This window comes from Acinonyx jubatus, chromosome A2 (genome assembly GCF_027475565.1).
Source record: "Acinonyx jubatus isolate Ajub_Pintada_27869175 chromosome A2, VMU_Ajub_asm_v1.0, whole genome shotgun sequence".
Classification (NCBI taxonomy): domain Eukaryota; kingdom Metazoa; phylum Chordata; class Mammalia; order Carnivora; family Felidae; genus Acinonyx; species Acinonyx jubatus.
Window position 1 is genome coordinate 111,251,512 of NC_069383.1, and position 21,717 is coordinate 111,273,228.

Consider the following 21,717-nt stretch of genomic DNA (forward strand, 5'->3'; position numbering starts at 1 on the left):
AGGCTGGAAGACGAAGTCCCACCACAGACCCTGAACAGGGGCTGTGGCCGTCTCCCTGCAGGGCTGACTCCTGCGCACAGGACTCACTCCACCCACCCGTGTGATTTCCCGGTTTCCTGGTTTTCTCTTTCCTCTACTCTACCTTTGGTCTTGCATTACCATGTTTTAAAAAAATCACTTCTGTTAGTTATTATTTCTCTCGTCTGCTATTTCTTAAAAGTGCTGCTTCTACATTTCTCTGTTCCACACATTAAATTGACATTAAAGTGATTTGTTTTCATTTTGTGTATATTTTACATTCATTTTCTCTTATTCCCTTCCCCCATTCTCTGGCAATGTTTTTTTTTTTTTTTGGGTGTGGAGAAAATATACATAAAATGTATCATCTTCACCGCGATTAAGTGTGCAGTTCAGTGGCATCAACTGCATTCACACTGTCGAGTAACCGTCCCCACCATCCATCTCCAGAACGTTTTCATCTTCCCGGAGAGAAGCTTTGTTCCCATTAAAATATCCACTCACTTTGTCATGATCAAATCTTTTCTTCCTTCTATTTTATGGGTATGTTTTTTTATTCTTATACAGACCTTGTTGTACTTTTTATTTTTTTCCCATAACCTTTCTTCACCTGCTGGTCTTTTAATCCTTGTTGTTCTCATCTTTAAGCTACAATCCCTCTACCCATGTCCCACGTGGGACGGCATGCACACACACCAGAAAGCTCAACCCTTCTGACTAAAGGGCCGACATTAGCAGCCCCCTGCCCCGGAAGGCCGCTAGTCCGGGGCCATTGGGAAGACAAAGCCACCGGGCCGCCTCACGCACCTGGAGTAGACAGCCTCTCCTCGACAATACCCCAGAATGGCGGCTGTCTCGGGGTAGATGGCCTCGTATTTCAGGAGATGCCTCTTCAGGGCGTACAGAGGGTGGTTCTTATACGTGCCAATGACCGTTGGCAAAGGCTGGCCCAGGTGCTTTGCCTGAAACTGCAAAGGCCAGAGAGACAACACTGAGCATGTCTGGAAGAGGAGGGGAGGTCTGAGGTGGGCGATCCTTAGACCCCCTTGTTCGGAAACAGTGGAGCAGAGGTTTAACAAGCACCAGTAACAGTAACGTCCCCAGATAGATTTTAGATAAATCAAAAGCTGCAGAAGCATGTAATTCTGTGGCTCGTGGCAGCTCAGAAGGGTCACCTAACCTATTCACTCTCAGCGCTCAGACCCCTGGCAGCCCTCGCAGAGCAACGCCTACTCTGTTCCTCGGGGAAGACACACGGGCTTTCTTCAGGTGGCCTCACGCGGAAGTGACACCACTAGCCTGCAGTGCGCGTGTACTTGACCCTGCTCTCCCGGGACACTCAAAGGGGCCATTCACGCTGTGTGACTCGGCTTAGTCCGCTATAACTAGTACTTGTTCTCCTAGCCCTTTTTCAAGGCTCTGGATTTCTCAGTGGGCGATTCCCCTGCTGTAGTTCACATCCTATTCCCCAAAGGCCCTGCGCCTTCCCTGGCATCTTTCTAAATGGCCCTTGTAGACTGGCAAGGACTGGCAAGGCGGAGTGGTCGGGAGTAGGAGCGCGGTCAGCCTCCACCGCAAACACTTTAGTCAGGACGCCACCTGCACAATTCCCACCTCCCCATCACTTCTGAGTAAAATGAGCCCGAACGCCGCCGGACTGAACTCTCAGCAGAGTGAACTGCACGGCTACGGGGAGTGGCACATAAACCCACGCTTCACCAGTCCTGACAAGGTGGGACTAATTCGTTGGCAAATCTGGGCAAAGGCTGAGCTCTACCCAACATAACTCATGCGTAAGGGGCTCGGGTCAATGGGGAGTCCTAGGACACACACAGTGTTACTATGTCTTAGCAGTCTGCTTCCCAGAGTGCCTTCCGGAGTCCCTCCCTTCCCAGGAGAGGAGTGTTCTAGATCCGAGGAGGGACATTTGTGTGTGTGTGCTCCTTTGAGTGTGCATGGGGGTGCACAGGCGGGGACACAGAGGACCATCACATTCATGAGTTTTTCTTCACGGAGTGCAATTTATAGGACTTGCATAAATTATTTTCAAGCTCCAAATTTACAACTAGGCAATAACTAAACACACACAGTATATGCCTTCAAACCCAGATAGACACGGGTTCAAATACGAAGGCAGTTTATCTCTCAGGTCCTACATTTTTAAATGGTAAAATTAAGGCAATAATCATCCCAGCTCTATAGTACTGTTGTGATAATTATAGGAGCTCACACTCAAAGATAACCCCACATGGGGCTGGGCACATATAAGGTACACCAAGATGGGCCTCGAACCTGTGGCAGCTGAGGCCTTCCCTCTGAGTCCCCTCCTCCTCCCTCCCTGCCAGTCTTCCCTCAGTCCTCCTCCTCCTCCCTCTCTGCCCGCCTTCCCTCTGAGTCCCCTCCTCCTCTCTCCCCGCCAGCCTTACCTCTGAGTCCTCCTTCCTCTCCCTCTCCACCAACGGGCTCTGATACGGTCTCAAGGTTTCAGCCCACCACTTGGCATCAACTCGGCACTTGCGGGTTGTGGTCATCCAGGCTGGGTCGTACCTCTGGGTGACATCCCGGACCCAGCCGTCACCGTCGATGCCCACCACGTAGGTCATGGGCTTGGTGGCGTACTTGTAACAGGCCACGGCCTGGCCCACCACACCGTGCACACAGTCCACACACACCCACTTTTCCTCCTGCTCACAGAACACCTCCAGCCACTGGTCTCTGCCGGCCGCTGCCCCTCTCTGTGCCCCCTCACCATCACTGGAGATTTTCTTGCCTTGCTTGCTCTTACTGCTCGAAGAGCTCGTGGACGCTGCCGGAAAGCCAGAGCGCCTAGGGTGCCTTCCACGGTGGGTCCTGGAGTCACTCTTAGACCCTGCCTTTGTCCTCTGGGGGCCCGGGGCCCTACTCTGCCTGGGAAGGCCAGGCTCAGAATCCTCATCGGATGAATGACGGGCTTCCCCACTGGACGGCTCGAAGTCAGAGCCACTGCTGCCCCTCTCACTCCCACTCTCCTCTTTGTATGACACCCTGGAGGCCACCTGCCGCTCCCGGCCCTGCCGACGTCTCCGGGGGCCCTCCTCCTGCCCCCCCGCCTTGCGCTCCTCTTCCTCACTGGAGGAGGGCCCACGCCGTTTCTTCCCAACCACGGCTGCCTTGCTCCTCTTCCCTCTGGCGCTCGGACTGCCAGTGCCCGCAGGAGTGCTCTCTTGTCCGGTCCCCTTGCCGCTCTTGGGTTTAGCTTGGTTTTCCGGAACTGGGCTGGAAGTTTCCAAGGAGCCTCCGGGACCCTCTGTAGATCTCTCCTTGGAAGCTTTCTTTCCCTTAAACGAAGAGGAATTTTTGTTTTTTCCTTTTTTTTTTTTTTTTTTTGCTAATGATAGGAGATCCTATAATCTACCAGGCCCAAGTCACCGGCTACAGAACCCATGTACACAGGATGTCTCCAGCTCAGACAGTGACAGGCTGGCTCGACTTTAGGACTGTAAGACAGCATTCACTGAAATCCAAGGCACCTTAGACAGGCCACAGTGTGACTCTTTCCACTCTGGAGTGTGGCCTGGGGAAAAGAACACTGGAAACAGACAAACCTGGGCTCCAATCCCAGCTCTGTTTCTCCTTTCTTCTATGGTGCCAGTAAAGTATGCAGACGTTTATTCACTTGCTTTCAAATATTTTTTACATATAGGCTTATTATACGTAAACACCTATAAACGTCTCTGTATGTACCCATAAACATATCATTAGGTACGTATGAACCTCTGAATCTCAGTGTCCTTGGCAATAATACCCACCTTGCACACAATGTACCTTTTTTTTTTTTTTGGCACATAACGTATCTTGCAAACAAAATACTGACAGACTTAATAAAGTTGTTGCATTAAGAATACAGAATTTCAGGGGCACCCGGGTGGCGCAGTCGGTTAAGCGTCCGACTTCAGCCAGGTCACGATCTCACGGTCCGTGAGTTCGAGCCCCGCGTCAGGCTCTGGGCTGATGGCTCAGAGCCTGGAGCCTGTTTCCGATTCTGTGTCTCCCTCTCTCTCTGCCCCTCCCCCATTCATGCTCTGTCTCTCTCTGTCCCAAAAATAAATAAACGTTGAAAAAAAAAATTAAAAAAAAAAAATACAGAATTTCAGGGCCGCCTGGGCGGCTCAGTCGGTTGAGCGGCCGACTTTGGCTCAGGTCACGATCTCATGGTTTGCGAGTTCGAACCCTGCATCTGTGCTGTCAGCACAGAGCCCACTACGGATCCTCTGTCCCCCTCCTTCTCTGCCCCTCTCCCACTCATTCTCCCTCTCTCAAAATAAATAAATAAATAGATAAGTAAACTTAAAAACAAAAAAAATCCACCTCTGACACTATGTTTCAGACCGTGCTAACAGTGCAGTGAGTACAGCGCCGAGCCTCCTCCTTAGATGATGGCAGAATGCAGAGTCCTTCACCCACTATCACTCCACACTGACGAGGAGGAGGGGGAGGGGGAGGAGGATGGGGCCTTTCTACTGCACCTCACGGCAGAAACTAACCCACCAAGGAGCCAAGATCTCTCTCAGGCCCCTCTCTACACCCCAAGCTCCATCAAGCTCAGGCTGCCGGAGGCCCACTGGTGTCCAGTGTCCCCAACACAGGGGACATGCAAGGCAGGCTCCAAAAGGCCCATGCCCTGTGAATAACAACCCTTGAAAAAAGTCCAATGATCAATTTTTTTGTGAAGTGCAAGAATTTCTCCCTCCTTATTGACACAACTACCCTCTGGGAGAACCCCACCTTTGCTGTAGGTAACTTCAGAGGAACCGGCTGCAGAGACAATACCAGTCGGGTGGGGAGCTGCAGGGCCCGGAGAATCAGTAAAAATATCTACAATGAAAAACAATGACACATTTATTCTAAGAAAAAAAAAATGAGGATTTAACTAATTCCATGTCGTTTCTTGTAGGTAGATTTTTATAACAGGGAAAAGTCAGAAACAACCAAGCAAGAGAGTCTGGAAACCTCCACACTATTAAAAATAATCCTGGAGAGGGGCACCTGGGTGGCTCGGTCGGTTAGGTGTCCGACTTCGGCTCAGGTCATGATCTCATGGTTTGTGAGTTCAAGCCCTGTGTCGGGCTCTGTGCTGACAACTAGGAGCCTGGAGCTTGCTTTGGATTCTGTGTCTCCCTCTCTCTCTGACCCTTCTCCCACTTGTGCTCTGTCTCTCTCTCTCTCTCTCTCTGAAAAATAATGTAAAATAATAATAATAATAACAATAATAATAATAATAATAATAATAATGCTGGAGAGATTTATCTTCGTAGAAAAATGGTTTGCTTTTTATGTGTAATGTTAATTTTTGTAAAAAAAAAGAAAGTATAGAAATATAAACATATAAGCGTGTTTAGAAAAGGACCCATTTTGGGGATATGGGTGTTTACAGGTGATTTTTTTTTCCAGTTTATCTATCTTCTGATTGTTCTGTATTCAACATATGTCGTGCATGTGATTAAAAGAAAATAATTAAATGACATCACTCTAAGAAGAAAAAACAGAAAACATCATTATCACCAGATCCCCAAAGTCTACTCCATTTTCCATTTTTCCCACAAGGAGTCTTTCAACTGGAGGCTGCGACTCTAAAAATCTGTTACCCTGTAAGTATGGGAGCCTGGTTGGGGGAATAAACCTCCAAAACAGCGACAGTGACAAAGTATCTGAGCAAGATCTTCCCACGCGGACCTCAGGGACCCGTTTCTCCTGAATTACTGTAACGGCCAGCTGAGAAAGCCAGAAATAAGAGGGTGAGTTTTCCGTGAAAAGCCATGCTGTGACAAAAAAAAAAAAAAATTACTTTTGCACGTTTCTTCTGAAGTTAAAAGCAGAGGGGGTGAGAAAACATCAAAGAAACCCAAATTGAGGGACCCTCTACAAAATTCCTAAGCAGTACTCTTCAAAAGTATCAAGATAGCAAGGACAAGAGAAGACTGCGAAACTGTCAGAATAGAGGAGACAAGGAGTCCTGGTGGATAAATGGAATTAGAATTAACCCATACATCCTCAGGCAATTGATTTTTGATGAGGGTGCCAAGACCATGCAATCCCCACTGAAAATCTTGTCTCTTCGGCCAACAGTGAAGATAACACAACAGATAGCTGGGAGAGCGGTCTCCTCAACCAAGGGTGCTGGGACGACTGTGTCTCCACATGCAAAAGAATGAAGGTGAACGCTCACCTCACATCATATATAAACAGTAACTCAAAATGGATGAAAGACCTATATGTAAGAGGTCTACAAGCATAAAACTCCTAGCAGAAAATAGGGGAAGAAATCTACGTGAGCTTGGATTTGGCAATGGATTTTTAGATATGACACCAAAAGTATAAGGAACAAAGGAAAAACAGGAAAACTGAACTTTCACAAGATGAAAACTTCTGCATATCAACAGACTTTATCAAGAAAGGGAAAAGACAACCTACAGAATAGGAGAGAATATCTGCATATGTGACAGGTGCCTAGTGTCTAGAGTACATACAGAACTCTCACGATTGAACAAAAAAAAGACAGAGAACCCAACTAAAAAACGGGCATTGGATTTACTTGGGTATTTCTCTGAAGGAGGTATACAAATGGCCAATAACCACATGGAGACGCTAACCATCATGAGTCACCAGGGAAACGTAAGTCAAAACCACAACGAGATACCACTTCACACCCCTTCGGATGACTACAATAAAAAAAAATTTTTTTTAAAGGAAAACAACAAGCGTTGGCGAAGATGTGGAGAAAGTGGAGTCCTTGCACCCTGCTGGTGGGAATGTGCAACGGTGCAGCCGCTGTGGAAAAGTCTGACGATTCCTCAAAAAGTTAAACGCGGAATGACCCAGCAACTCCACTCCTCAGAAGAAGTGAAAACAAGAGCTCGAGTAAGTACACATACGCACACGTTTACGGTAGTGCTCCTGACAACAGCCAAGAGATGGAAACAACCGAAATGCCCACCAACTGATGAATAAACAATATGTGGTCTATGCAGTCACAGAAGGTCACAGGTTGTATTGCTTCCACATGAAACATCCAGAACACGTAAATCTGTGGAGACGGAAGGCAGACCGGTGGCTGCCAGGTGCTTGAGGGAGAGGGAGGAGGAAGCAGAATGCCGGGTAACTATTTAATGGGTACACGGTATCATTTTGGGGTGGGAAAATACTTTGCAAATACACACAGGAACAAAGACAGGGAGGACAGAACTCAAATATTAATGCTTGTCCCTGGGAGGTGGCATTTTGGCATGATTCCTGGCCGTGTCAGATATGAGACTTTTTCAAGCCAGATCAGAAGACGGGTAAAGATGCCTGTCATTTGGGCTCTTAAGATCCAAGAAGTCTGGTCTCTTGCCCTGAACAAAGAGAAAAGCTGGAGCTCAGATACAAGCATACGTGATTAACAGGAACCTTTCAGGGGTAAAACTGCATTTCTACCTCTGTTTTTCAGACACAACAACATCTTGGTGGACAGAACTCTCCTCGCCGCACAGCAGCCGGCCAGTGTCGCTGCTCAAACTGGAAGGGAGGAAAACAGTTCCTGAAGGATTTCGGCAGCCAATGTTTGAAAAACCATTTCCCTGGGATGTCTGGACGTAATTTCTGGACATTTAATGGAAACAAGTCGAGGGCGCCTGACCAAAACTGAAGTGCTCTGTACTCCAGGACGGCAAGCAATAGTCACTGGTCTCGATCCGGACTCCAGGGCTTCCCAACGGAATGACACTGAGAAAGTTTTTTGGCCTCTCTGAGCTTCAGAACCTATTTTTTTATCTTACAAGGACTGAGTAAGAACATGGAAAACACTGGAACGGTATCTGGCACGTGACTGCCATGGTCTTTTGCTAACAGTCCTAAAGAACGGTGCTGCCAGGAAGACCACTTACGTGGACCAACTCTTCATCATCCCGCGCAGAGTAAATAGCAAATCTCCTTTCCAATGTGGTCTGTAGGCCATCTTGCTCGTTGGTTGAAAGGTCTGCATTAACTGTAAATGTTCCAATGAACCTGGAGAGAAACCAGGCGTTCCCTGTGTCACAGGTCATGGCAAAGAGGAATGCTCGCTATTCTTTTATAGCCAAGAAAATCAGAAGGGACGGTCTCAGAAGGGAACATGAGCCTCGGCTGCCTATGCCCTGCTTTTCCCAGTCTGAGCGGCTTGACCCCTGCTTACCACTGAGGACCCCGTCACACTTCACATCCCTGGTTGCCTTCCCAGACCCCCAGCTGCTCCGTGCACCCACAGGCCCCAGCACATCCCCTCCTGAGCACTCCTACCAGCAAGCTACCCTGATGACTGAGAGCACCGGTCTTCCCGGCCAGCCTGGGAGCTCTTCGAGGGCAGAGATCATGCCTGACGCTTCTCTGTCTTCAGTACTGTGCCCAAGGCCTGGCATATAGGATCCTTTCGGGGAAGGTGTGTGGAACTGACCTGCCCCCAGACTCTGAGAGACATAAGTCCTACACGGGGGCTCTGCAGGACGGGCTGGAGGGCCGTACCATTTCACCAGGTTCGACAGGTAGCAGGCATCCACGTTCTGAGGTGGCACTTTGGTAAAGCGAGCTGGGATGATGGACAGGCCGATGGCAAGCAGATCTGGCTGGCTGCAGATGTTACTGCGATAGAAACCATTTGCCAGCAGGCACAACAGGTGAACCTGGGAAAAAGGGGAAGATGGTAGGCTGAAAACCGGAGGGGTTTCTGCTGCCAGACTGAGTGACATTTTGTGGGCAGGAGTTCTTTGTTATTTCTACAAACGAGAAAGAAAAATTCCAGGTCAGCCATTTCCCAAGACTTTGTCACCCTGTCCCCTCCCAACTTATTCCCTCACAGAAATAATCAAATCTCAAAATTGCAAAATAAAAACTTTTTTTTTTTCTTTTAGAGGCATTGTCTTTTAGATATATGCTGTAGGATTTACGGATGACGTTCTACAACGTCTGGGGTTTGCTCCAAAAAGATTGGGAGGAAAAGTGAGTTGGGGGAGAGAAGGTCAAGGCCGCACAAGCGCCAGCAACTGGCCAAGCTGGGGGTCGGCACGGGTTCACCACGCTGCTAGCCCCCCAGCCCTGGAAGAACCCAGCCCCTCCCACTGCAGACCCCACGTGTGCCCTTCACCTGAGTTCCAACTGCTCCCCAACCTAATGAGATGATCACAGGAATGCTCCCCATCGCCCCACAGCTTTACATCATTTTCCCTGCAAAACCGTCTTCAAACCCACTTATGACCACCCCGTTTGAGTCAGTGGCTCACCCTTCTCCCCTCACTGAAGCTTACGATCTGGGAGCTGTATTAACTCTTCCCCCCCTGCTTTCACCTCTACCAAAAGGTACAAGCAGCACAGCTATCTCATATACTCTCAAGGCTTTGGGGCGGGGTGGGGGGGGTTTCATCTCTTCACTGTCCTTGCTCTGCATTCACCTCACCTCCATATTTCTGCGGCTGCTGCAGACACACGGGTCTCTTCCACCTCTGCCGTCTCTACCTCCTCTGGCTGCCGCTGCCGCTGCCGACCCGAGGGACATCAAAGTGCCCTTCCCTCGCTCTCCACGGGCCTCCGATGCACGCACCCCCCAAGATGCAGACACACTGGTCGTCCCGCCATGTGCTCTCCGCTCGGCCTGGGCAGGCCCCCCAGCCTCTGTCCTCTGCCCTTTCTCTTCAATAAAGCCTTCCTCCACCGCTCAACCCACGCCGATCCCTTTCCTTATTCCCAGGCTTCACTGAGACCAAAGTTCTGGCACCACACCACCTTGCCTTGACAGAGAGGACACTATCCTTTCACCCCTGCCCTTACCTTGTGTGTGTCCTCACGGACTTCTTTACTGAAACGGTTCATCATCCTCCGAAGATATGTCTCAAACTCCATTTTTATCCTTTCACTGCCATGCATATGGAAAAATCCGAGGATGAAGTGGGAGACGGGCGACGCCTGGCCCCAGCCCCCAGTCACTTCCTTTCCCTTGTGATGTCTCATGAATGGCGCCCCTTGTTTTCCCACACGAGGTTGTGCAGGCGAATCTGCAAGCTGGCTACCTTCTGCAGATTTTCTGGTCCTTCTCGCCTAAATGCCTCGACTCTCTACCCGACACGCCGCACGGACGTGCTTTGAAGTGCACATTCTCCAAGCGGTCCTCTCTGCCTGTCTGACCTCCTGATTACAGACTCCCCCCCTTAGCGTGGGTACTTTTGTGCTACATTGGTGCACACTCATTTGTTGGTGCTGCTCTGCTGTAAGAGGTCTCTCATGCCGCTGTCCCCGGCATCCATAAGCCAACTTAACACTTCTTGAATGACTTCTATCATCTCCTTCGTGCCTGATGATGTGCCCGTCACACAGCGGGAGTCATTGGCCATTAACTACCAGGTGTGGTGTTACACATTCCCAAGCCACCAGGGGCTACAGCGGTCCCAGGGACCTAGGGATGGAATGGGGGCTCCCTACCACAGTGGGGCACTGCCTCAAATCGTGCAGTGTGATGTGGTGCGACAAGATGAGGGTCAAGTTGGATGGAGAGGGATTTAGATCTTGGCTCATCCACTTCCTGTCTGAGTGACTCCTAAAACGTTACTGAATTTCTCAGGGCGTCCAGGTCCTCACTCACAAACTACCTTAAAGTTTAAGTTAACAGACAACCCACAGAGCCCTTGGACACAACAGATGTTCAATACCTAAGAGTTTCCTCTCTCTCCGCGCCCTGCCCCAGCCAGAGAACAAACCAAGATTCTTGTTCAAGTCCTAAAGGTGACCCCAGGGCTCTCCCACCTAAGGCTCCTGACCACTTTGGTACTCAGCCCTGGTCTCCTACGTGTTTCTCAAAAGCTCTCGTCACATAGCAGCTCTTGCTGATTATATGCAACGGGAATCTAGAAGCAAATGCCTAATCTTACCTTCTTTCTCTGGCTTTTGCCTGCTGGGGTGTTTCAATTTCTATCTCCACTGGCTTCACAGGCAGGACAGATTTAGAGAAGGCTGCATTTTCTCCTGCATCGCTCGGCACAGGCTCACTAAGTTCTATCAACAAAAATATTCAAAAATCAGTGATAATAATTATTATAACAGCGATCACACGAACAAAATTGAGTTCTGCTGAGATGGAGGGAGTAAGGAACAGAACAGGACAGATGCGAGGCAGGAGTCCCCTACTCCTATCATGTTTTTGAGTACCTCAAAAATGCCACACACTGTGCTGTTTTACTTTATTGCTCATTGAACTTGATTGAACAGCAACCCAGAGACACAGGAAACTAGGGCACAGAAACACTGAGTTGAATTAAATACAGATCTCTGGTATCAAGGAGCTGATGCTCAAGTGTGTGTTTTAGTAGAGACTTAGCCTTTATCCAAGGGAAAAAAAAGCGCCAAACAAGAACAATTTTCTATTCTCCGTTTTACTACAGTAACACATATCACAATTTGCTCTGTATAGAGGAATGACTGAGGGGTCTTCACAGCCCCAATCGCAAACTTGTAATGACAAGGAATGCATCTTTTTTTCTCTTTATCCCCTGCATCACTTGTAAACGCTAGCTGACATAAACGGAATTCACTGAACTGGACCTAACTGTGAATGTCATCAGCAAAGGCCCTTTTAAAGTGGCTGTGGGTCCAGACGCACTGACACCCCGTTGGTAATGAACACACCTAATGTCAAGACCTGGTTTGTACATACGGGTCCCTACTGAAAAGAGCCAGGACTTCCTGCAGAAACAAAAGCTGATTATAGGTCTGGAGCAAGAAAAGTACAGGGTGGGCCTGGCACATCTTCTCGTGCCAGAAAACAAAAATGTTCTCAAAAATGAGTAAGGCCAGAGCAACAGGACACAGCAGGGTAACTGGCTTAAAGGGGCTCCCACGAGCCAAATCTGGGACAGTCTGAAGATCAAAAAGTATAACGACAATAACTGATAACATGTTTCAATTTTTAAAATATCTGAGTCCGCAGCGATACTCAAAATAAATTCTTAAAAGAGAAAGTTCTTCTTTAGAGATCAAAGTCACCTGATCGATGAATATGAAATGACAGATTCAGAATATTCCATTTTGCAATGCTCAGTGTAATAATCTCTGACTTGATAAAGATCAAAACATACTAAAACCATTAAGTAGGGGCACCTGGGGGGCTCAATGGGTTAAGTGTCTGACTTCAGCTCAGGTCACAATCTCACTGTTTGTGAGTTTGAGCCCCGCATCAGGCTCTCTGTTGACAATGCAGAGTCTGCTTCAGATCCTCTGTCTCCCTCTCTCTCCACCCCTTCCTCACACACAGGTGTGTGCTCTCTCTCAAAAAGAAACATTAAAAAGAAATTCTTTAGTACCACCCAAGATGGCTAATTAAAGAGGAAAAAAAATGTACCTTTATATTGTTGCAACCTGGCAGGACCACCTTACACGATCGAACTTTGCGTCACTAGTAGGACAACCTGATATTAGGTGCCTCTTAACGGATGCAGTATTAAGAGCTGAACCTAAATTCAGGTAAACCTTACATGTATAAGAAACCAAGAGACACTGAAACCCGTTACCACCACCCTGAGATGTGTGACTGTCTGTCAGACAAAACTGGACTATGAGACATCCCACAAAAGAAGAGGCCACGACTCTTCAAAAACAGCAGTGTTCCACAAGTGAAAAAACAGGGCTGGGTAACACATACTGTTCTAGACTAAAGGAGACTAAAGTGGTATAACCAAATACAAGGCTCACAGCTTAGATCCTGGATTAGCAACAAACAAAAACATACCTAGGAAGGATATTTTTGTAACAAATGGGGACTTTTCATTTTCTTAGGTATGAAAATATTTTATCATGTAGGAGAATGTCTTATTCTTGAAATGCATGAAGTATTTACAAGTAAAGTGCCAGGGTGTCTGCAACTTATTTTCTTTTTAAATGTTTATTTTTCCGAGACAGAGAGAGCAGTGCATGCATACAAGCAGGAGAGGGGCAGAGAGAGGGGGAGAGAATCCCAAGCAGGCTCCCCACTGTCAGCTCAGAGCCAGATTTGGGGCTTAACCCGGTGAACTGTGAGATCATATCCTGAAACTGAGCCACCCCGGCGCCCTTGCAACTTACTTTCAAATGGTTCTACAATGTATATATGCAGAGAGAAAGACACATTCAATATGGCAAATGTTACAGTTAGGAATCTAGGTGGGGTCTATGTACTACATTAAAAAATTTTTTTTGTTGGTTTTCAAAAATCATTTTCCAAATCAAGAGCTGAGATAGAGTCAAGCTACACAGAAGGAATCAGGGATGATAATATTAGCTGCCACTTACTGTGAATATATGAGGCTTTAGGCCCATTACATTTGCAAACCTTTCCTCCGCCAACACAGTTCTGGATCCCAGCCTGTGCACAGCTCACAGGGAGCATTCAATGCTTACTGAATGTCATCGGTGAAAAAACTCAGCTCTGACAGGTGGATTTGCTCACTCCACTATAAGTGACAAAGCTGGGCTCTGAACCCAGGACTCAAAGCCTGTGTGCTTTCTACGAGATGACGTTGCCTCTCTCTTTCACAATCTACTCCTGACAGCCACCAGAGGAAGACCATACCTTTTCGGTAACCTGGTCATGAATTTTTCCTTGCATCAAAAGCAAGTCCCTACTGCAACCTTATTAGATCTTAGTTTCGAAAGAGAACAATGGGTAGCTAAGTGACATGCCTCTAAGCCGATTCAACCAGAAAAACACAATCACACAGCTCTGATGTTTTTACCTTCTACCTCTTCCCAATCATCGTCACTTTCTTCCTCCTCGTCTCCTTCACAGCTGCCTTTGTCCACAGCAGCCTCTCTCTTTGGATGGTGTGCCTTCTTGGGGGCACTTGCAAAGTCCCTGTGTAAAGATCACAGGAGGGAAGGTGAAGAAGATTCCCATACCCTAGAAGGACTCCTTCTATTTGCTGAGAACCTGTCGCAATTATGTAAAGATGACGTGTGAGCTCTGAGCCTCATACCCTCCATCGGCGTGGGTCCCAAGTGCTCCTCAAGATGTGCTCTGATCATCAGTCTGACGCTGGATGTGCTGTCAGAAAGAACGCAATGACCCTACAACCTAGAGCTGTGTGAGGGAAAACGCAGCTGAGCCTGCAGGGGGTACAGGGAACGTCAGAAGGAACTACAGTAATAATGGGAATTCCAGAAGTAAAAGCTGTGGTGTCTGGGTGTCTACACGTGCAGGTGGGCACCACAACAGAGAAGAGGGGATTCCCATTTGCTGGTCCTACCAGGAGCCAACTCAGATGATTGTTTCCCCCCACTTTAAGAATTATGATGTAAGGAGACAGAAGCTGGTGGAATTCTAACTTCAGGGTATGCGGGGATGTGACTGTATGCAGGTCTGTCATACACAACAACAAAAGCTTGGCAGCTAGCTGGTTCAGTAGATAAGGACACGGGGAAGTGGCCACAGCTGACTAACTGGCCCAAGATGAAATGGTTGTTAATATGTAACCTACTCTTTGCAACTTCATATACATTCTAAAATGTGTTTAGAGCTCTGAGTTACTTTTCAGCTTTTGTAATGTTTGACAGTGGTGACAACATCATCTCGGATTTCAGCACAGACATTTAAAATAACCGATCCTCAGTCTTCAGCTCTAAAACTCCACATTTTGCCTTTTTAGCCTGCTTCTCTCTCTCAATGCCACAGAAACAAAAACATTTCTCCTGAGTGAATGTAATGGAAATGTCCGTGTGCTATGGGTTTGACTGCAGTGGACTCTCAACAGAAAGGGAAAGGAGGTCCCAGAGCTTCAACTGACTGTATCCTGGTCTATCTGTATGTGGATTTCTCTGGAGAAAGAATCCAACTAGTGCAGACGGGCAGCCAGGAAACAGTAAGCTCAGAGACAGATTGAGGGAAAGCCTAAGGGAAAGGGAGATGAACTGAGTGCAAAATTGACCTGCTTCCTCATGCTCTTGTCTACTGTTGCCCTCTCCTGGGCGACTGTTCTCTGCCAGGACTGGAGGTTGCTGGAAAAGCCAACACTAAGATTGAAGATTTGTTTTTGAAGGGACTACTGCCTCTGGTTTTCCTCTTCCTCTCTTCCCCACAACTTTCCTGGGAGGTGGAAGATCACTGGGCTTGTAATCCCTGTCCACCACATATTACTAAGAATGTGCATTCACTGCAAAAATCTTGCTCAGTTTCTGCCAAACAAAAGGTCCTTTCCTAGATGCCACAGGGCACACGAAAACGAACCAGGAGTGGTTCCAGGCCTCAGAGAGCTTCCAGGGGAGCAGGTGCAGTACGTGACATGGGCACAAATAAGCACAACACGAGGCAGACAAGCTACACTCGTAAGAGACGCTGCAAGAAACCAGAGGAAAGGAGGGAAGAATCAATGAAACTGTCAAGAAAATGGATTCTGATCCACATCTTCTAGGTGGAAGAAAACATTCCAGGTACAGGGAAGAATGAGCACAACTCAGGTGGCAAAGCAGGAGGGACAAGAAGTCCAGCTGGGTGGGAGGAGAGTGTGCTCGAGGACAGTACAAGAGAGAGCTGGAATGGCAGGCCAGTATTTTTGGAATGGAGTACCTTTATGCAGGAGAAAGAGCACTGGACCGCGAGTCAGAAGACCTGGGTCTCACCTGGTTTTTGCCACCATCTAGCTGCGTAACCACAAATAAATCACTTTCTGCACACTGTCACTGTTATCTGAAAAGTTTGAGAGGTAAACTATATACCCTTGAAAAATTGAAAATCCGCACAGAACTTTTAACTCCCCGAAATACTACTAACTACTACTAGGCTTCTGTTGACTGGGAGTCTTACCGATAGATAACACACACAGTGTTTAACACATATTTTGCATGTTATATGTCTTGTATGCTGTATTCTTACCATAAGGTCAGCTGGAGAAAAGAAAATGTTATTTGAAATATCACAAGGAAGAAAAACTACATTTACATAGCTTACTGTATTTATCATAAAACACACACACACACACACACACACACACACACAAAACCCACGTATAAGTGGACCCCTGCAGTTCAAGCCTGGCTGTTCAACGGCCAACTGTAACCGCTAAGAAGAATCTTACTAGTGGTCTGAGCTCTAGCTGGAAGAGTTTAAAGATCCCGTCTTTTGCACAGATCCTAGTGACGAGCAAAAAAGGGGAGGTTTTATTACTCACACCTCCCTGATGGCAGCAATCAAGACCTGGCAGGAAGCTTCTCAGCCATCTCACCTGAAGTCCTCCCCATCGCTGAGAGCTTCATCCTTCACCTCGGCATTTTCAGATTTAACAGTCACCTTGGCCGCCTTCCTTTTGGCTGGACTGTGTGCGGGGCCCCCGGGATCACTGCAACCTCTCTTCCTGGTTTCTCGTGAGACTTTGGAGAGAAGGCTCCTCTTTAGAGGTTTCTCATCTTGCAAGACATCTAGATGACCACATGGAACATGAGGTAAGGGACACAGGAAAGGCGGAGGCAGTGTGTTTTCACAGGCACATGATGAAAAGCCCCTTTCTGTCACCTCTCTCCAGGCCACATCTCCGTCACCGGGTCACCGTCCCATCTGTTCAGCAACCAGCCTGCAGCCTTCTGTCTCTACTCCAACTTACACCTGCACTCACAGTAAAAACTCACTCCTTTTACCAGCATTTTATTCTACTCCTCCTGGGACGACAGACACTGCCACATGACTCAAAAATGTAGCTTTCAAATCTCAAACTGCAGCTAGTATCCAGGAAAGAAAGTACATCAATCTGCTATGAGCACCTTGCTTATTGACTACCTGCCAAGACTAGCTATTTATTTTAGGGGTAACTCACTTCTAAGTGAAATGTTTGGAGTTCAGAAGCATGTCCAAGTTTTACCACAACCCTACTGCTACTAATCCATGTTTCCGCCACCTTTCACAACCAAACCCTGCTCAAAACAGTTATGAAACCTTTCCGATCTAACCCAAAGGCACCCATTTACCAACCACCTCAGCAAACTTAGGGTTGGAATAACAGTAGTAATTCAGAAATAACTTTGCTTCCTTAAAATAATCATTGTTGGTTTTTGTTAAAGGGAAATTTAAAAAAGGCACAAGCTGCTGGCTTTCGTTAAATCAGGGTATCTAGAAATACAGTCTGTTTCTTAACAGGTATCAGTAAATCAACTTTTAATAAATAGTAACACGGCAGGGGAAGATGGCTTCTATTTTGCAAACATGTTCATAAAAATAATCGATCCTGAATCTGAAATAAAGAATCCTCCTTTGCCTTTGCATGACTCTGCTTCAATTAATTTTGGAAAACAAAAATACTTTAGCCTTTATTGAGGTGCAGCAATATTAACCTAGTATCAGATTGATTCGTTCCATTTATGGTTTGTCTTACTGACTCTATGGATACATACTTATATTCCCCAAGAATATACTTTTGCATGGGGGAAAAACCCTATGATGGTCATAATTTTCATAAATTTCTCTTATAGTGGAACATATGTTCTAATGCTAGATAAAATCACTGATCAGTTTCTTTAAAATGTTTTATAAAAGGACTCTATGCATTCTTGTGTTTTGAACATTTTAATGGAAACAATTTCAAAAATATTTAGAATCTGGAGACATTTAGCTGCTTCAGGGTTTATGACTTCACAGTTTGAGTAGGGTGTCAGAATTCCTGGATCTTTAACGCTTCTTAGCCCTCTATGAATAGATGTAAAACAAACAGATGTGAAACTCTTTCATTTTTACTAATCTAAAAATGCACGCGAGAGGATACTTCAAAAGCACTGTTTCCTCCTCACCAAACTTTTTTGGTTGCTTAAAAAACACAATTGTGTTTCTGTGCTTTGAAGAGAGAGGTAGAGGAGTTAAAAGGGGGCAAGAAAGGAAACAAAGAAACTGTGAATCAAAAAGAAGCCCATAGTATCATCATTCATACAGTAATCCCCCCTTACCCATGGTTTTAGTTTCCCACTCAACCCACTACTCAACTGCAGTGAGGAACAACGGAACCTCCTGACAAATGCCTAAAGGTCAACAGTGGCCTAAGGCTACTTCACAAAGCCTGTTATTTACCTCATCAGTTAGGCATTTTATCATCTCACATAAGAATTAGAAGGCTGGGGCACTTAGGTGGCTCAGTAGGTTAAGTAAGCATCTAACTTTGGCTCAAGTCAAGATCTCAAGGTTTGTGAGATCAAGCCCCACGTCAGGCTCTGGAGCCTGCTTTGGATTCGGATTCTGTGTCTCCCTCTCTCTGCCCTCCCCTGCTCGCACTCTCCCTCTCTCTATCAAAAATAAACAAACATTAACTTTTATTACAATATATTGTTTGAACTTCTATTCATTATTAGTGTTGCCAATCTCTTACTGTGCCTAGTTCTATCAATTAAACTTTATCATAGGTATGGAGTCTAGGAAAAAAACAGCATATACAGGGTTCAGTACTGTGTTTCAGGCATCCATTGTTGTGGGGGGAGGGGGGACTTTGAAACATATCCCTGCAGATGCGGGGCGGGGGGGGTGTGGCTACTGTAATACCCCCAAATTTTAAAAATCTGAATGCCCAACCATGACATAATAATTATGTACAGTCACACAATGGAAGGCAATTCAGTCACCTCTTAAGACAAAGGAAAATGACATCTAATAAAATGTTAAGCATGCAAATATGTTTTTACTGTGTGGTTTCCACTACTTAGAAAAACAAACTTGAACAAAATACACCACTATTCAGTGGTGCTTCTTTCTGGATGGTAGAAACATAGGTTATTTTTTTTCTTTATTCTTTATGGTTTTTTGGGTCCCAGAGAATCCAGAGAGCTATTTTCTAGCACTCTCCAAGATCCAGAGTTACCTAACCAGCCTCCTTGAGGCCAATGTGGTTATTTCAGAAAGGCAGGAATTACCACATGGTCTACTTGACCTTCCAGTGAGATTTAATAATACCTGCTTAAAACTGCCAGCGGCATCCCATCGTGCTTAGAATAAAATACAAACTTAGTTTGGTCTCCAAACGAAGAGTCCTGTCCACTCCTCCCACCTCAATTTCTACCACTGTGTGCAGCCAACCGGCCAAGCTCATTTCATTTCCTCCGAAGTTGTTAAAACTTACAGCTTCCTCTGCCTTCCCTCAGAACTTCCTATGAATGGCTCCTTCAGGACATTCAGTAATTCGTTCAAACTACCAATCACCTCCTCAAAGAGGCCTTCCTTGACTACCAATTCTGACTTAGCTGCTTCTTCCTCACCCCCACGGCAGTTCTGTTGCCTGTTCTACTTCTTTTCGTAACTCTTATCGTTGCATGAATTTCTTTAAGTTGTTATTGTCTGCCCCCCCACCTCCCCCACAGATTGTAAGCATCACGAGAACAGGGATCGTGACTGTCCTGTTCACTACTATTAATTCCAGGACTGAGAACAGTGCCTGGACATAGCAGGTTCTCAGTAAATATTTATTGAAGGAATTAATGACTCACAGTGACGAAAGCATTAACATAGGGAAGAAACATAAAGAAATTAGACATGCCCTAATAGAAACAAGGAAATAACGTGGAAGACTGTTTTCTTTGTCCCTAAACGTTGAAAGCAGCCAAGTGTCACCTTCTTTGGCAGGCAATGAGGTGCTCAGAAACTATACTGTAAAGTCAGCAAATCAGTGTGAACTGTAGCCCAATCCACAACCAGACTGTTCTTCGACCCAACCACAGCAAAGATTGTAACTCTTCCTTGAAGAGAACTTACTGCCGAGCTCCTCTAGCTAGCAGGGTCTGACTCATGCCCGGGTGCTTCCTCACCTACACCTAGGCGGAACCGATAGAAGGTAGCCCATCTGATTACCTGACGTGGACCGTGGCAGATGCTTCTAGCTCACTCGCAAACACAACTACCCTGAAAGGTAGTATTGTGTTTCAGAGATGAGGTTCAGAGAGGTAAACTATTTGTCTAAAATAATTTGCACCAGTGCATATAACTACTAAGTTGCACCAACCTGGAGTCCAGATCAAGTATTAAGCTGGAAGAAATGGTACCCAGGCAGGTGGCATTTCCATCAGGTTAAAACTTTGAACTCCTGAAGTGCCACATATTCAGAATACATTCCCTCTGACTGCAATAACAACCCCTTTTCACAGCCATATGCTGAAATGTTACCCATCCTTAAAGTCACAGATCAAATGTATCTCCTTCAGAGAGCATTTCCCAATCTCTCCAAACTTGATTGTTCCTTCAAAAGCCACAAAGCCTGCTACCTTCTTCCAAAATATCATTGTCTTGAATACTTTGTGTAAAGGTAAATTACCTGAATGAGTAAATCAATAAAATGGAACCCACAGCATTAACTGTGGGGTAAATTACCTTCTAAGTTTGGAAATGACTTCCATTTGCCTATTTACTAATGAATGTTGAACTTATATAATCATAGTATTGAACCTAGTGTCATAGGAATCCTTGTTGGTTACCTAACCTTCTATTCAGATTATTTTAGGAATGCCAGAAATCCCTTCTACAGCATGCACTATGCAATTATTGAAAACATTTATTGAGCACTTGGCATATGCAGGGAAGAGGGAGAGGACAATACAGGACACAGCAAAAAATAAAACACATTTGCATAAACTTAAATGGTAGTAAGACGGGCTACCCTAAAAGGAAGCAAATAAATTAACAAGATCATTACATTATGCAACAGAGGCTGTGAGGGCCTGTGAAGGAGTACCTGGTAAGGATCACCTTAGATCAGACACTCAAAGCAGTGTAAGTTCAGATGTGAAGGAACAGAAGAAATCAGCCACCCTAGAGCCATGGGAGAACATTGCAGGCAGAAGGAATATCAAAGGCAAAGGCTCAAGGTGAGAAATAACATGGCATATTTGAGGAACAGACAGGAAGCCAATAAGGAGGGTATCTGGCAGAGTCCTAAAAGACAACAGAAGTAGCAGCAGCCAAGTCATGTAAGGTCTTGCAGGCCATGGTAAGGAATTTGGATTTTAGGCCAAGAGCAATGGGAAGCCACAGGTTTGAGGTAGGAACATGGCACGATCTGATTATTATTATTATTTTTTTTAATCATTTGGGCTGCCAGGTAGAAAACCATTGCAGAGAAGTGGGGAAGTAGGGAGACCAGTAAAGCAACTGTGGTCCTTCAAATGAAAAGTGATGGTGGCTTAGGCAGGGGCTGTAACCACGGAAATAAAGAGAAGTGGAGGGATCTGAGATACAGCTCTGAGGTTGGATTGGTAGAACCTGCTGACGGAGTAGATGTGTATGTGTAATGAAAAGGAGAGGCTTGCTTTAACAAGTGGGTGAAGGGATCATTTATTGAATGGGAAAAGGTGGGGAAGAAACAGGCTTAAAGGGGAAAAGCAAGAGTTTTGCTTTGCCCTTGACGAATATAAGAAACCTATTCGACATCCAGGTGGAGAAGTCAGGCTGGATCCGAATCTGGAACTCTGGGGTGAGATTTAACTGAAGATATTATTCTGGGAGTCCACACATTACAGCACTCTGGTCCATCCGTCTTCTGGGGGCCACAAAACAACTGTAATGCCTTTTGCCCTATTCAGCCCTTTGCATCTGCAGGAGGCTGGACAGCATCCTGTGGGCAACAGGGAGCAGGAAAGAAGCAACGCCGGAGAGCCAATGGTCAGGTTGAGCTCCAGGGGAACCCCCACGGCGCATCAGTCCTCCCGAGGACTAAAGCACCGCGACGTCGGTGAGGACCCAAG

At 46.3% G+C, this 21,717-nt stretch overlaps 1 protein-coding gene and 2 long non-coding RNA genes across 5 annotated transcripts in view; 2 read left to right on the forward strand and 1 right to left on the reverse strand.

Annotated features, from left to right (window-relative positions):
* XPC (XPC complex subunit, DNA damage recognition and repair factor) overlaps positions 1-21,717 on the reverse strand; it is a 28,990-nt gene that overhangs the window by 6,925 nt on the left and 348 nt on the right. For all 3 annotated transcript variants that reach the window (XR_008296994.1, XR_008296995.1, XM_015076344.3), the window contains exons 2-10: positions 16,242-16,434; positions 13,761-13,879; positions 10,926-11,049; positions 9,832-9,916; positions 8,533-8,690; positions 7,920-8,040; positions 4,783-4,872; positions 2,445-3,335; positions 826-986 (exon numbers count right to left, since the gene is read on the reverse strand). Coding sequence is in view for 1 of the 3 variants with exons in the window: in XM_015076344.3 (XP_014931830.1) it covers positions 826-986; positions 2,445-3,335; positions 4,783-4,872; positions 7,920-8,040; positions 8,533-8,690; positions 9,832-9,916; positions 10,926-11,049; positions 13,761-13,879; positions 16,242-16,434 (1,942 nt within the window). In the remaining 2 variants the exon portion in view is untranslated. The remainder of the gene's footprint in view (positions 1-825; positions 987-2,444; positions 3,336-4,782; positions 4,873-7,919; positions 8,041-8,532; positions 8,691-9,831; positions 9,917-10,925; positions 11,050-13,760; positions 13,880-16,241; positions 16,435-21,717) is intronic.
* Positions 6,297-8,917, forward strand: LOC128314859 (uncharacterized). The gene is made up of 2 exons (XR_008296996.1): positions 6,297-7,152; positions 7,484-8,917. It is a non-coding gene; the product is annotated as an uncharacterized LOC128314859 (long non-coding RNA).
* On the forward strand, positions 16,331-17,263 carry LOC113594656 (uncharacterized). Its single transcript, XR_003415082.2, has 2 exons — positions 16,331-16,458; positions 16,539-17,263. It is a non-coding gene; the product is annotated as an uncharacterized LOC113594656 (long non-coding RNA).